Consider the following 14,365-nt stretch of genomic DNA (forward strand, 5'->3'; position numbering starts at 1 on the left):
GAAATTGATGAGATATCTCTGCTATGTATGCTCAAACAACCCTAATTCCTTGGTGAGACCATGAGGTGAGGGCAGAGAGTATCCCCTAAGCCCCAACATCCTCTTCCAGGGAGAAGCAGGTTGGCCCATTTAGAGGGCCCATAGGTAACTTCCCATTTCCCTAACCATCAAGTCAGGGCCTCAGACTTATCTTCCCTGGTGACATCTTAGTTTGGGACAGTCCTGAGTGAAGTCAGTGTGGTACTGTAGGAAGTGCCAGCCTGTCCTCCAGGGTGACCTTGGGAATATCCCTGGTCATCCCCTAATCTGGTCTTATATTGGGGAAGGTCCGTTGGTATGATTGTTGCTCTGCTTCATTCAAAGGGAGACATGAGCAGCACCTTGACCTTGGCCCTAAATCCCGCCTCCTTCCAAAGAGAACCTGGATCAATGGCCAATTCCAGGCCTGGGGAAGGAAAGGTACAGATGAACTAGAACATGTTGTTACTCAGACAGCAGAAGCCATTGAGGTACCTGGGGTTCATGTAAGGGTACCCAGAAGCCACCTGCTGAGGCTCCCAGTGGACAAATGTCCATCATTTGCAGCCACATTGCCATCATCACTAGAGGACAACTGCAGTGTGTTCACACAATCGATACACTCACATCCTAGAGTTCACCATGGCTCTCAGCAGTAATTATTGCCCAGATCACCATTCTGTAAAATGGTGGACAAAAGGGAAGAGCTTCCGTTTCTTTCTTTCTTTCTTTCTTTTTTTACTAGAGTGTGAAACACACTACGGAGTGAAGAAAGAGCATCCCCCTTGCAGGAAGAGGCCAGAACTGAAATATCCCATGATGCATCCCATCCCATCCGATGGACGGAGTTATTGGACATCAAAGCCCCTAATGTCACTCAAAGGAGGTCAACCCGACATGGGTCTTTTGACGCAAAGTAGCTAACCATCCTGGGAAGCAATTTTGCTAAAGTACAACCTGGACCTTCTTAAGCCTCTGATGCCAGAACTACTTTGCAGGAATACGAAGTAGAGAGACCTGCCTTGGTACAGCTCAGGGAAGCTGGGGAGAATCCAGGGAACAACATGTCAGCCCCTGCAGCCACTTCCTTGCAAGGAAAAGCTGAAGTGATTTGGGAGATACTTACAGAGCCGACATCCACCAATCACAATGTCAAACCTTATTCAATCCTCATATATAAACAAAACGAAATCCCCAAAATAACAATAGCACCTAAAATAAAACCAAGTAAATACACTTAGGACAATTATGAGGCATTCGATGGGAAACTGACTGAAATTGAGTAAATAATTACCGTGTTTCCCCGAAAATAAGACCTAGCCGGACCATCAGCTCTAATGTGTCTTTTGGAGCAAAAATAATATAAGACCTGGTATTATATTATTATATTATATTATATTATATTATATTATATTATATTATATTATATTATATTATATTATATTATATTATATTACAGTATTAAGACCTGTCCTTATATTATATTAAAATAAGACCAGGTCTTATATTAATTTTTGCTCCAAAAGACGCATTAGAGCTGATGGTCCTGCTAGGTCTTATTTTCGGGGAAACATGGTAATTATTTACACAATTTCTGTTTAGGTTTAATAATGAAATTTTAGTTACTTCCTAGTAAACAAATGAAATATTTTCTGGTAAACAAATGAAATATTTACAGATGAAAAGATATGATAGCTGGAATTTGCTTCAAAATATTGCATAAGAGAGGTGTTACTCTGTTGTTGGGTCAGTATCATAAGTGAATTGATTATTTTGGCACCTAGTTGATTGGAACATGGGGTTATTCTTATTCCTCTGTTTCCTTGTTTCTGTGTTTCTATTTTTCCTTAATAAAAACTTACAAGAAAATAAATGGGAGATTAGTGTAGGGCAGCATCTAGGATGGGTAAATTCTGGCATTCCACAGCAGGGCATTGAGATGAAGGAGACCTGGGATTTCCTGTCCCATTTGGGCCTCAGCATTCAGACCCATAAAATGGGGTCAGACAGATGCTATGGGACACAGAACACCCTAATCTTATTCTACTTCTTAGGTTGTGATTTGGGGCAGGGGTGGGTGGGTGGCATCAGTGGGTGGATAGCATCAAGCTCCAAGGGGGCCCCATTCTTCTGCCCCTTGTGGCTCCAGAGCTCCCTGTCCTTGCAGGCTCTGTCCCTAGACTATTCCAGCCACCCAGTAGCTCTGGTGAAGGCAGCTCCATGTCCCTGATGAGCTGGAGGCTCAGACAAAGGGTCTGAGAGGCCTGAGGCCCTGAGGACTGACAGAGCTGGATGGCCCTGCACCTCCGAGAAGCTGACAGAACCTGCCTCAGGGACCTGGGTGTGGGTATGTCTGACACCGGCTGTAGGTGCACTCAGGGCTGAGCCACAGTGAGTGAGGGGACAGGGGGCCATGAGTAAAGTGGTTTGGAGGTGCTGTGTCACTTGGGAAGCATGACCTTGCTGTAGCCCAGAGGCTACACTCTGCCTGCCCTGAGCAAGTCTGACCTGCCCTTACTCTTCTCCTGAATTCCAGTTGACACACCCTCCCTTGGACATCACTGGGTGCCCATTCTGTGCCCAGAATGGTGTCCTTTCTCATCCATCCAGTTCTCCCATGTCCCCCTCTCATATAGGCTGACATCACCTGCTCCATCATAAACCAACCATGAACACTCTCTCTCTGACCCAACCTCAGATTTTCATGATTAAGGTCCTAGCCCCCCGCAAGAGTCACCTTGAACCTGACCCTGCCCCAGGCCCATCAGAACAAAAACTGAATTTCCTTGTGCCTCAGACTCACTCCACACTCCCAGCACCAGTGGTCATGAATACCGCTATCTGGAAGAGTGTTCCAGGTCTCCCTGATTTGGTCGGGGTATGATCATGATTAGGGAATTGTTAGGCTACACGATATTAAACTGTTTCTGCTGCAGCACTTGTCAGTTTCTTTACGTAGTGAAAATTCATTGTGAAAGTTTGAGAAATGTACTGATGGGATGAATTGTTCAAAGCTCTCTATGGCTCTGTGGCAATGGGCCAACCACAGACCCCTCACCTGGGAATTGCTCACCACACTGGGTTCCTTGATGGAACCAGGGAATTTCTATGTCTGTTTCTAAAGACCGTGGCCTTGACTGAAGGGTTTTCTTGTCCCATATTCCTATCCTCAGCCCAGTGCTGTCCTCCTGGTACCTTCCTCATGTCTCCCTGGATCTCTCTCATTTGGCCCTTCTCCCTTCCCAGGTGACAAGGACTGCTTCCCAGGGGCTGGATAAGTTCCTGCTCTGGGTAACAGCTCCCACTGGCACTCAGAGCTCACCTGTCCCTGGTGAGGTGGTGGAGTGGACGACAGGTAGATGGAATCTCATGTCATGACTCACCCTTCCCATAATAACAGACCCTTTAACCTAGAGACTCAGCCAGACACAGAATACACGTCAGAAATGTGAGATGATAAATGATTAGGTCTTTATTGGGAAGTAGAAGTGGGGAGGGAGGGAGACCTGCCTGGTGTGATCTGATCCTGGGCAGGGTCTCAGGGGTACAGGGGAGAGCTGGTGAAAGGGGAGGCTGGGTGAGGAATGTCCCTCAGGTAGGGCTCACAGACACCTAACACGCTGAGGGGGTCAGTGTCTTCTCCACGGTTTTCCCATCGTGCGTGACCTGGCAGCTGTATTTGCTCTTAGATTTCCACTTGTCGGCCGTCAGGCTCAGGTAGCTGCTGGCCGCGTACTTGTTGTTGCTCTGTTTCGAGGCCTTGGTGGTCTCCACGCCCTGGGTGACAACGGTGCCATCTGCCTTCCAGGCCACAGTCACGCTGCCGGGGTAGAAGTCACTGATGAGACACACCAGTGTGGCCTTGTTGGCGCTGAGCTCGTCAGTGGAGGGTGGGAACAGAGTGACCGAGGGCGCTGACTTGGGCTGACCTGTGTGGACAGAGGAGAGGGTGTGAGAGGCAGAGGGAGAATCCAGGGTGTTGGAGCAGCCCCACACACAATACCCACAGCCTCTGACTATTCCCATTGTGTCCGAGCTTGTTCACTCAGAGGACCCTCCTTCCTTTTCTGTCTCCCTTCTTTCCACTCAGCCCCTGGAAAGCCTCCCACACTCTTAGAAGCCCATCTAAGTCACCTCCTCAAGGTGATCTGGTTAAGCCCCTCCATCTTCAGCCTGTTTCCCTGATTGTAACCAGGGCAGGCTGTTCTCCTTCCTCCTGGTCTCCAGAATTTCAGTGTGAAATCTGACCATGACCTTCCAAGTCCTCAGCTCCCACCTTACTTCTGGAGCCATTTGCCTCCTCTGTGATCTGGGGTCCACGACCCAGCCTGCCAGGATGATCTTGACAGTGTGTGGGGTGGCCCCGAGCATGAGCCTAGCACACAGTGTGGCCTGGAGACCCATGTCTCCCTTGGGCACCTGACTTTGCCCCTTCCCTGGCCTCAGCTCTCCAGTGAGGGCTGGGTCCTCCCAGCCAAAGCCCTGGGGCTCCTTGCAGCTTTTCCCATCTCCATGCCCCTCATGCGTTGACCCCAGGACCATTAACTTAGGCTGTGTTCTTGGGGCTGCTCCCCAGATGATGTGCACAGTGGCCCCACAGCCATCCCAGTACTTCTGACAACCCCTGATTTCACAGGCAGCTGGGTAGCTCCGAGTCCCCTGATCACACCCCATTCATCCTCTCCTAAATCTAATACCCTGTGGGAGGCTGACCTTCGCAGAGATGGGGCATCTGGGCCCCAGGGGTTACAGGGCCCCAGGGTCAGATGAGTCTCTGCCCCATGGGATCTGCTCCTTTCTGACTACTGTCCTGGGAGGGCCAGGTTTCTGGCCACCTCAGCCCATCTCACTCGTTTCTGTGCGTCCCCGTGTCCTCAAGGCCCTGAGAGCTTCAGCCTCAAGCGAGACAGACCCTACTCTCCACCCTCCCTGGGCTTCCCCTCAGGCTGACCCTGTGTCCCTGGAGGTTGGGGGTCACAGCCTGTGCCCAGCCTCCAGTGTGGCCCTCCCAGCTTGGATGGGCATCTAATCCTGAGATCAGACTCTGGGGAATGAGGGCTGCCTCTATTCTGCCCAAGTGCCAGAACCAGCCTCTGACCCCCATGTGGGCATCTGCCCTAGAAGGGGAGAAGAAGCCCCGCTCCTGGGCCAAACCCCAGCCCAGGCCCCCAGGACCTGGTCACGTCCAACTGTTGGACTCTGAAGGTGGGTGCTCCTGCCATTGGGGTCCTTCCTGCTGGTTACCCCGAGACCAACCTTCCTTCCCCAGACCCCTTGTAGAAAGTGGGGGTTGGTCCATAAGGCTGGGAGGGCAGAGGGGAAGCAACCCCCAGATAGAGAAAACTGACTTTTCTGAGACAGCAGAGGGGTGGGACAGGTTGGAAAGGGTAGTAAGAGCCACTTACCTAGGACGGTGAGCTGGGTCCCGCCGCCGAAGACATACCACGGTGACTGAGGCTCGGACTAAAACGCAATGGGCCAGCACCTGGGGCCTATCCCCCAGAGACTAGTCCAGACCAGGAACCTGCTGAGCGTGACGGGCACAGGGCTGCAGCAGGAGGAGCTGTGTTCTGGGGCAGAGCAAGTAGGCAGTCAGTCCCCCAGAGACCGGGGCACACCTGGGTGGGCCCAGGGCCCACATGCATCCCTATGCTCCAGACCCCTGTCCAATGCAGGCACCATCCATGCCTGGGGTGGCCCAGTGTGTTTTCCCCCTCCCCTCTTGAGGCTAACCATCCTTACTGCTAACAAAGATTCTGAGTGCCATGTCTCTTCAGGCAGCTGTGTGGTGTGGCTCAGACCTGCCTGACCTTTCCTGACCTCATTTTAAGGCCTCTGGGTGTTTTTCTCCACAATTTCCCATGTTCCATCCAGGTGACTCCCTCCCTGGGCCGATGGATACCAGGTCATTTCTGACTCATGGTGCTCCCACCTGGAGACCCCTCCCCTCTTTGTCTTCACACACTGAGACATGGTTCAGTTCCACCTCTTTCATGAAGCCTTTTATGATCTTTCAGACCACTGTCTTTCCATCCATCCATCCATCCATCCATCCATCCATCCATCCACCCATCCATCTCTCCAACAATGGCTCCTAACTGTTTCACATGGTGGAACACGATTAGGGGCACCCTGGCTCTCACCCCCACCTTTCCCTGAAACCTCTCAGGTCAAAGCCAATAAGACCCTTGTCTTAGTCGAGTCCAAAGTCCCTCCCCAGTTCCCTGACATCTCTACAACAGGTCCCTCTTTCTGGTGACCATTCTCCCCTTGACATCTGAGATTACCCATTCTCCCTCTCCCCTTCTCCCCAGCCCCTGCATGGCCGCTGACTCACATGCAGTCTGCCTCCTGAACTCTTCCTGAATGCCCCACTGTCACCTCAAACTCAACAGGCCCCATTGAAACTCCTCACATTTCCCCATATTGTCAACACTTTAGCTGATTTCTCTCCAAGCCAGAGACCTGGAGTTGTCCCAGAATGCTTTCTTCTCATTGAATCACCCAGTATATTTTAGAGGTCCTACCATAACACAAAATTCCATCAAAATACTTAGACAAAGAAACAGAAACACCCAAGTGACACTCTAAGAGTTTATGATGGCAAGAATCCTTAGGCTTTGCCAAATCTTATTTTACCTCCCAGTATGGTTAATCTAAATTGGAAGATAACCCGTTGCATTGGGGCCAGCATTTTTTCACCTCAGCAGCCGGGCCATTTGGTCATTGTTGTATTTAAGATGTACACATAAGATATTTGAAATAAAATGGAATATAATAGTAATATAAATTCAACACTCGTTTCTGATTTAAAGAGAACAAACATCCAGCCTTTTATTAGGTGAGTAATAGAAGGAAACATTCTTAATTCTCCCAAAACTTATAGCAACTTTCACATTTAAAGGCAAAAACTTCTTCAAGGCCAGATTGCCCACTCTCACTTTTATTATTCAACATTTTCTACAGGTTTTAGCCAATGAAATGAGATCGAGAGGAAATGAGGTGTAAGTAATAGGAAAAAAGAGAAACATTGTTATTTGCAGAGGATGTGATAGTCTACTTGAAAAAAGCCCGAGACAATCAACTGAAGAACTATTAGAACTAACGCAAGAGTTAAATAAAGTGACTGAATACAAGAGCAACATGCAAAAATCAGTAGGTTTCCTGTCTACACAAGCAGTAACCATTTAGGATATGAAATTGGGGGAAAATTTACAGCTTTAATAAAAATTATATATAAAAACCTTAGAAATAAGCTTAGAAAATGTGCAAGATTTCCACGAATGAAATATAAAACTCAACTAATGGACATAATAGAAAAATAAGTGAGTAGGGGTCATATCACATTTCTGGAAGAAAATGCTAGGAACTGCAAAGATGTCACTTCTTCTCAAATTGATTCATATATTCCATGAAATTACATACACATCACCAAAACAATGATCTTTGAAAATGAGTGAATTGATTCTAAAGTCCAACAGTAAAAATAATGACAGAGAATAGACATGGATATTTTGAAAAAGAATAGCAATGATGGATTCTTTCCCTACCAGATACCAAAACATACTGTAAAGCTAAAATAATTAAAACAAGGTGGAACAGACACAGGAATAGGTCATTAGACCATCAGACCCACAGAAAGTGATCAGTCAATAGCTTAGTATTTGATAGAAGTTGCATTTATATTCAACAATTACGTGATGATTGGCTCTCCATTTGGAAAATAAATAAGATTATATCCTTACTTACACAAAAATAAACTCCAGACGAAATAAAAACAAACACCAAAACAATGAAAGTACCAGTACCAGTACGAGGATAAAATTGAAAACGATCTTATAGTATTGAAATAGCAAGGCTTCTCCTATGCTTGTCACAAATCAAGGAAACCATAAAGAAAAAGTTAAACCAATCTGACACACAGAAATTAAAAATGGCTTTATGGTGCAAGACCCCATTAACAAAAAGCATAAAACAGACCAGGGAAAAATATTTACAACATATAAACTTAACAAGGGAGTTGATATCTCAACTATATGAAGCCTTGCTACAGATCTACCAGAAAATACAACCAACCAAATAAGAAAACAGGCAAAACTCTGACCGGTAAACTCACAAAAGAAATAAAATCAGTCAGTAAAAATATGAAAAGAAAGTAAGTTTCATCAGTGATCAAATAAACCACAACCACACTCTCCTTTTTGCTCATCAGGTGGGCAAAATAAAAAAAGTCAACAATATCACATTATGCGCAAGGATGTAGAGGAAAGGGCACCACCATTTACCGTAGTGAATGTAAGTTGGAAGAGCCTGTTGGGAGGACAGCTGGGCACTACCTATGAAAATTCCAAAAGCACCTTCTCTCTGATCCAGCAATCCTACTTTTAGGCATCTATCCTATGGTAATAACGTAAGTGTACTTTGTACATGCACACATAGCACATGCACACACGTGGGGATTTCCATTGTGGCATCACTTGTAATTTATATTTTTAACTGGAAACAACCTAAAATGTCCACTACTAGGGGAATGCTTAAATATATTCTGGTTTGTCCAAACTTTGAGGTTGTACAAAGCCATGACAAGATCATGGGGGATCCCTGTGCACTGATACAGAAAATGTCAATAACAGGTTGTTTTAAAAGCTGGTTGCAGGATAATACACAGAGTATGGTTCCATGTTTGAAAAATAAAATCCCAACACTTACTAGATATGTGTGTGTGTGTGTGTGTATGTGTGTTTTCAGGGATATACACACATAGGAGAAGGAGGGCTGGAAGTTTATAGACCAACCTGACAGTGGCTGTCTCTAGAGAATGAGTTTTAGGGAAAATGGCAAGCAGAAACAATTTTTACTTTAATATACTTCTATGCTTAATTTTTTTTTACAAGAAGTATATGCTATGCTTGTATTAAAAATTATTTTAGAAGATAAAAATGAAATAAATTTTCTTGCAAACATTTTCGTAACTACAGATAATTATGAAACAAAATTTAAATTAGGCGAAATCCCACCAGCCAGGGACACACCATTGACATTTTTCTGTATTTTCTGCCAAGCTTTTGAGAATGCACACGTACTTAAAAAACCCAATTGGAAGCATTCTGTACATATCCTTTTAAAAATAGATTTTGCCATATTATCCGAGGTACTTCATAAACATAATTTTGGAGGTTTGTGTAAGATTTCTTGTGATAGATGCTGCATACTATATTTAGTCATACCTTTTCGGCTGGATATTTAGGTTATTTCCAGTTTTTCCCATCATTAATAATGTTGAGCTAATTATTTTTGTTTGTAAACCTTTGGTTACATCTTTGATTATTTCCCCCCCTCAGGATGAATTCCTAGAGGTGAAATTACAGTAGTATCTTGGTTTTCGAACGTCTCCGTTGACAAACATTTCGGTTTACGAACACTGTAGATTTTATGGGTCTATGGTATCATTGGATAGTAAAATTCCTGCTAAATTTGCAGTTTTATGGGTTGACTTTAAAGGTCTGGAACAGATTAATCTATTTTGCATTACTTTCTATAGGGAAACTGTGTCTCAGTTTTTGAACGTTTCAGACCTCGAATGCTCTTCAGGAACAGATTACGTTTGAAAACCGAGGTACCACTGTACATCGTTTAAATAAATATATTTTCTTTTATGACCTGTATATTGCTAAAATGGTTGTGCATTTTAGACTTCTATAGACAGTTCATGAGAGTGCCCTTTCCTCCCCATCAATTTTCTGGTACCATCATTTCAAATTCATTTGTCATTAGAGATCTTGGACCTGGTCGCCGCGGGGACCAGTACTTCCTCCCCATCCCCAAGGCTTACGCTTTGGCCTCTGCCCCTTCTCCATCCTCTAATCTGGCCTCACACCAGTCTCTGATCTGAAGCCGTTTTTCCAAACAGAAATCTGACTCTGCCAGTCCTCCACTGAAACCTCTCAACAACTCCTTCTAGACCCTAAGATAAAATACGGGGTACACAAGACCCCTGAGGTCTGTGCTCCAGCTGTGCCCCCAGCTCCCTGCGGTGCCTGCACCCCTCACTCTTCTCTCTGTCCTGTGCTGTTCCCTTTGCTTGGAGAGCTCCCATCACCAGTCAGCGCGCCTCCATCGGTAAGACCAGCACGAGCATACCCTTCCCACCTTACTCTCCTAAAATGGCCCAAGGGTCTGTCCCCATGACTGGACATGACTCCTTTCGTTCAGGTCCACCCACTTTGTGTCCCCAGGCCTGGCTCCAGTAAGTATCTATGAATGAGCCAAGGACCTTGGGGGAGACATAGCCAAGTTCTTGCCCCCTTCTCTGTATACCTTGCAGACCACCACTTCTCTTGGACCATTTTGTTAAACCACAGGATATACTGATGAGGTCATAGCATTCAGTCCTGGAACTTTTTCCAGTCCTGGAACTGTAGCCACCTCTTTGGGCCTCGCTTCTTGTCTTTAAGATGGGGATGACAGCAGGACTTTGTGGGGCCATAGAGAAGGAGGGTCTGTCCCGCAAATGAATAGTGCTGGCTGGATATGTCCTGCCCTGCCTCTTTGTTTCTGTCCTTCCCCAAGAACCATGGTGAGGCGAGTGAGGCACCAGTCTTAGGTGCAAAATATAAGAGGTGCCAAAGAACTCAATCATTGAGATAAATAATATTCTAACACAATACTAAAAAACAAAAGCCAATGCAAACAAATCCACACTGGATAAAATATCAACTCTTGAATTGCCAGCTACTTACCTGTCCCTCAGGCTCCAAGGGCTGCTTCCTGCCAGGTCTTGGGACGTTGGGGCCCTGCTCTGCAGTGCTGTCATCAGGGGCAGCAGGCCTTGGGTGCCCATAGCCAGGCCCAGCAGCAGCAGGGGCCAGTGCTGTCTGGGGCCAGGGCTCTGCCCCCTGGGGTCCGTATGGCCCACTTGGCCCGTCCTGGGCCTCAAGCATGCTCAGGGTCAAAGGCATCTCTGGCCTGACCTTCAGTGTGGGCTACCTGGAGGGGGCAGGTGCTGTTGGCAGGTGCCCCTGGTCCTTTTTACTGGCAGTGGCCATCTCAAAGGCCCTGTCCTCTGCCTGGGCCTTCTCTGGTCCCTGCCCACAGTGCCTGGTCCCCTCGAGGGTTGTTACCTCTGGGGATCTTTCTTAGAGTGGCATCTGCCACCTGTCCTTCTGTGGTTGGAATCCAGAGCTCAACCACCTCCCACTGAAACCCCTGTTGGCCCCGCCCCTGGGGCACTGGCTGGGGCACGTTTCCCCTTCCTCCTGCCCTATTTCTCTGATTCCCCAAGGCTGTCCTCATCTATGGAGCATCTCCCTGGGGCTTGGAGGGGTTGCGGAGGGCAGCCGAGTGTTCAGTGGATCAGGAGTTATCCAGCCCTGAGTTCTTCATGGTGGCGTTGGGGCTTCTCTTCTGACAAGACCCCAGGCTGGACCCCTGCACAATGCACTGCAGCCAAGCTCGGCCCTTCCTTGGCTAGTTTGGTGAGGCCTGGTTCGTTCCCCTCTGGTCAGCTCACTCGGCTTCTCAGCGAGGCAATGGCCCTGCAGGGAGTGGTCTATACCTCTTACTCAAGGAGTATCATCAAGCTCATGAATGTTGAAACTATCCAGACCTATGCGTAGGTCACTTCTAGGCCTCAGTTTCCTCATCTGTGAAATGGCGAGTTCCCTCTGCAGCAGGGAGGGCCTGAGGATGAATGAGATCATGTGTTAGCTAAGTGCTGGCACATAGCAAGTGTTGAACAAATTACAGTTCCCTGTCCCCACTCTTCTTACTTTGGGCTTTGGAACAACTCTTGGTGTATACTTAAGCCGAGTGTCCCTGTGTTACAAGTGAGAAAACTAAGGCTCACAGAAGATGAATGCGGGTGGTTCTGGGAGTGGGATGCAGGTGAGCTGGAATCTAAGAGTGAGCTCATTCACTGCATTTCTAGTCTTCTGTCCACCTGGAAGGCTTGTGCTGTCCTTCCAAGGGGGCCAAGGTTTGGGTTCGGTTGGGCAGGGGTACAGGAGGGGTAGGCTGCACAGGTGCTATGGGTTGGGTCTGTTTTAAAGCCCAGGAATATAACACACAATACGATGCTGCTGCTTATGGGGTGAGAATGTGCTGAGAATGGGGCTGGCTGCCTGCTGAGCTAAGATGATCTCCCCCATTTGAAGATGAAGATTGCTGTTCAGGCAGATTCTGTGCTTTCTTGGTGCCATGCAGTGAAGAGGGCTGGCCCTTGCATGTCTCCAAGGCATGCTTTGTTGATGACAACACCACTCTCTGTGTCTCTGTGGGGTCACACTGCTGGGTGCCTGGGAGAACTCAAAGCAGCATGTTGCAGATTCCTGCCTGTCACACCCAGTACCCACCCTCTTGCTTTCCAGTTGCCGTTCTGGCTCTAAGATCTTTCATAAATCCACTCAAGTCCCAAGCTGTAGCCCCTAGAGGTCCCGGTTTTCTGTTTCAGCAACTCGAAAGAGGGCCTCAGCACCCACCAAAGTGACTTCCCTCGGAGGTCCTTTTATGAATTCATTGTCTGGCTCATGTTTGGAGTCAAATACCCCTTAACTTTCCTGCTACATTTGGTGAAAATTAGTCGAGCCCTTTCCATGGGATGTGGTAACAGACAAATAGCCTGGAACTATATAACTGTTGCTAGGGATAATGATTGCTGGGAGACAATTGTCTCAGGAGCTCTGTGTTTCTGAATGTCTCGCGAGCAAAGGCACTGATCGCCTTTGTGTTGGACCCTCTTTTCAAGGATGTTTGTATTGTGGACAGCCTTGGAAGGTAGAGATAATGTCTTGTTCTGGAGCAAATAGTGCTTGCAGGCCAGAATAAAAGATTTAGGGTTCCCAAGCTTAGATGTGCAGCTGTCATCTGGCCCTCTTTACATCCCCCCATGGGGCTCAGAGAACTGGTGTAAGAAGATGCTAATATTCCGGCTGATATTCTTGATGATGCTAATACTCCAGCTACTTGAGTAATACATGGAATAACAGAGTGGCCTTTATCCCTGACCCAGGAGTCTTGTGTTTTCTGCCAGCATCCAGGAGTCTGCAGCAAGCTTACCTTTTAGCTTGCAAGTAGAGTAAAAATCTCAGATCTCCATGGTGCTTGATAATGATATTAATGAGGAGGAAGAGAGAAGTGAAATTGATGATGGTGATGGGGACCTAACGGCTTCACCAAACTCATCACAGCAGCTTTCAAGGAACTCCAGGCGGGATCCTTCCACCCCACAAACACTGGTTAGGCAGCTTCTGAGGGATAAGGTCCAGTGCTGAGGGCTGGATTACACACACACACACACACACACCCCTGGCTATGGAGACAGGCAAGGCACTGAGTGGTAATGGGGGTGCACACCCAAGCAGATGTCAGGCAGGGTACGGGGGCGGGGGCCTTGGGAGGCCTGTGACCCAGTCCAGCTTCTCCCGTTGTGGTGCTTGGTCCACTCCTGCCTCTGACCTTGGGCTTCTGCTACCTTGGGGGCTGGAGTAGTGTCTGCCCTTGGGGGTTTAGGCAGAAGCTGCTCCTTCCCAGCACCCTTATGTAGGTCTGACGCTCACCCCACTACCCAGGGCCCAGAAGCCATGGTTTCCCCTGGGACAGCCCCAGGTCCTGGGGAAAAGAAGGGGCTGTACCTAAATGCACCCCCCCAGCTGCCCCTCCCCCCTGCCCCTGCACCTGTCATGGCCTTGGGCAGACACCACCACAGACCACATCCTCTTGTGGTGGCTGTGGTCGGAAGTCTGCGTCTGGCTGGACCCTGGGGACCCTGGAAGGATGGCCTGGGCTTTCCCAGCTGGTGCAGCTGCAGACCTGGCCCACCCAGGCCTGTCCCCACCCCCCCTGGACATAGACGTGCTGAGGGCTAGATTCAGGCCGGGCCGGAGGTGTCTGGGTCCAGCTGGCCGGCTCGGCAGACCACATGCCCATGGTCCCAGGCTCCCCTGCATCCCGCCCTGGCCCTTCTTTCCTGGAGCAGAGGGCTGTGTCCCTGTCCAGTCACTTCTGCCCTGCCCTGTGTCAGCGGGCACCCCCTGCCGCCTGCTGAGCAGTCTCCTGCCCACTCTCCATCCCTGCCTGTGGCTACCATGGACAGGTCTCCCCAGCTCCCTGCTCCCCTTGGTCCCCAAACTCAAACTGCTGGCCCTTCTCATCTCATCTTGAGCATCTCAGTGTTGGGGCCTGGGAGGGGTTCTGAGGAAGTGGGTGACAAAGTATCCATCTAGGGATATGACAAAGGTTCTGGAATCTCTCAGAGTCCTGAGCCAGGGTCTGGCTGTGTGGCTCTTGAGCCCCTTCTGAGGGGTCCCCAGACCCCAGCTCATTTGGTGATCCTGGGAGTGCAGCCCCCTCC

The 14,365-nt window shown here is 48.4% G+C and overlaps 4 gene segments (V, D, J or C); all 4 read right to left on the reverse strand.

The window, feature by feature from the left end:
* The window catches only part of LOC109439166 (immunoglobulin lambda-1 light chain), a 316,010-nt gene that overhangs the window by 39,394 nt on the left and 262,251 nt on the right, over positions 1–14,365 (reverse strand).
* Positions 1–14,365, reverse strand: part of LOC109439815 (putative non-functional immunoglobulin lambda variable 1-50) — a 370,373-nt gene that overhangs the window by 30,615 nt on the left and 325,393 nt on the right.
* The window catches only part of LOC141569198 (immunoglobulin lambda variable 2-18-like), a 135,130-nt gene that overhangs the window by 2,091 nt on the left and 118,674 nt on the right, over positions 1–14,365 (reverse strand).
* LOC109439163 (immunoglobulin lambda variable 2-18) overlaps positions 3,468–14,365 on the reverse strand; it is a 123,598-nt gene continuing 112,700 nt past the window's right edge. Inside the window, 2 exon segments of the V gene segment in view lie at positions 3,468–3,947; positions 5,424–5,461. Coding sequence covers positions 3,631–3,947; positions 5,424–5,461 — 355 coding nt within the window.

The sequence above is a fragment of the Rhinolophus sinicus genome, linkage group LG16 (assembly GCF_036562045.2).
Source record: "Rhinolophus sinicus isolate RSC01 linkage group LG16, ASM3656204v1, whole genome shotgun sequence".
Classification (NCBI taxonomy): Eukaryota; Metazoa; Chordata; class Mammalia; order Chiroptera; family Rhinolophidae; genus Rhinolophus; species Rhinolophus sinicus.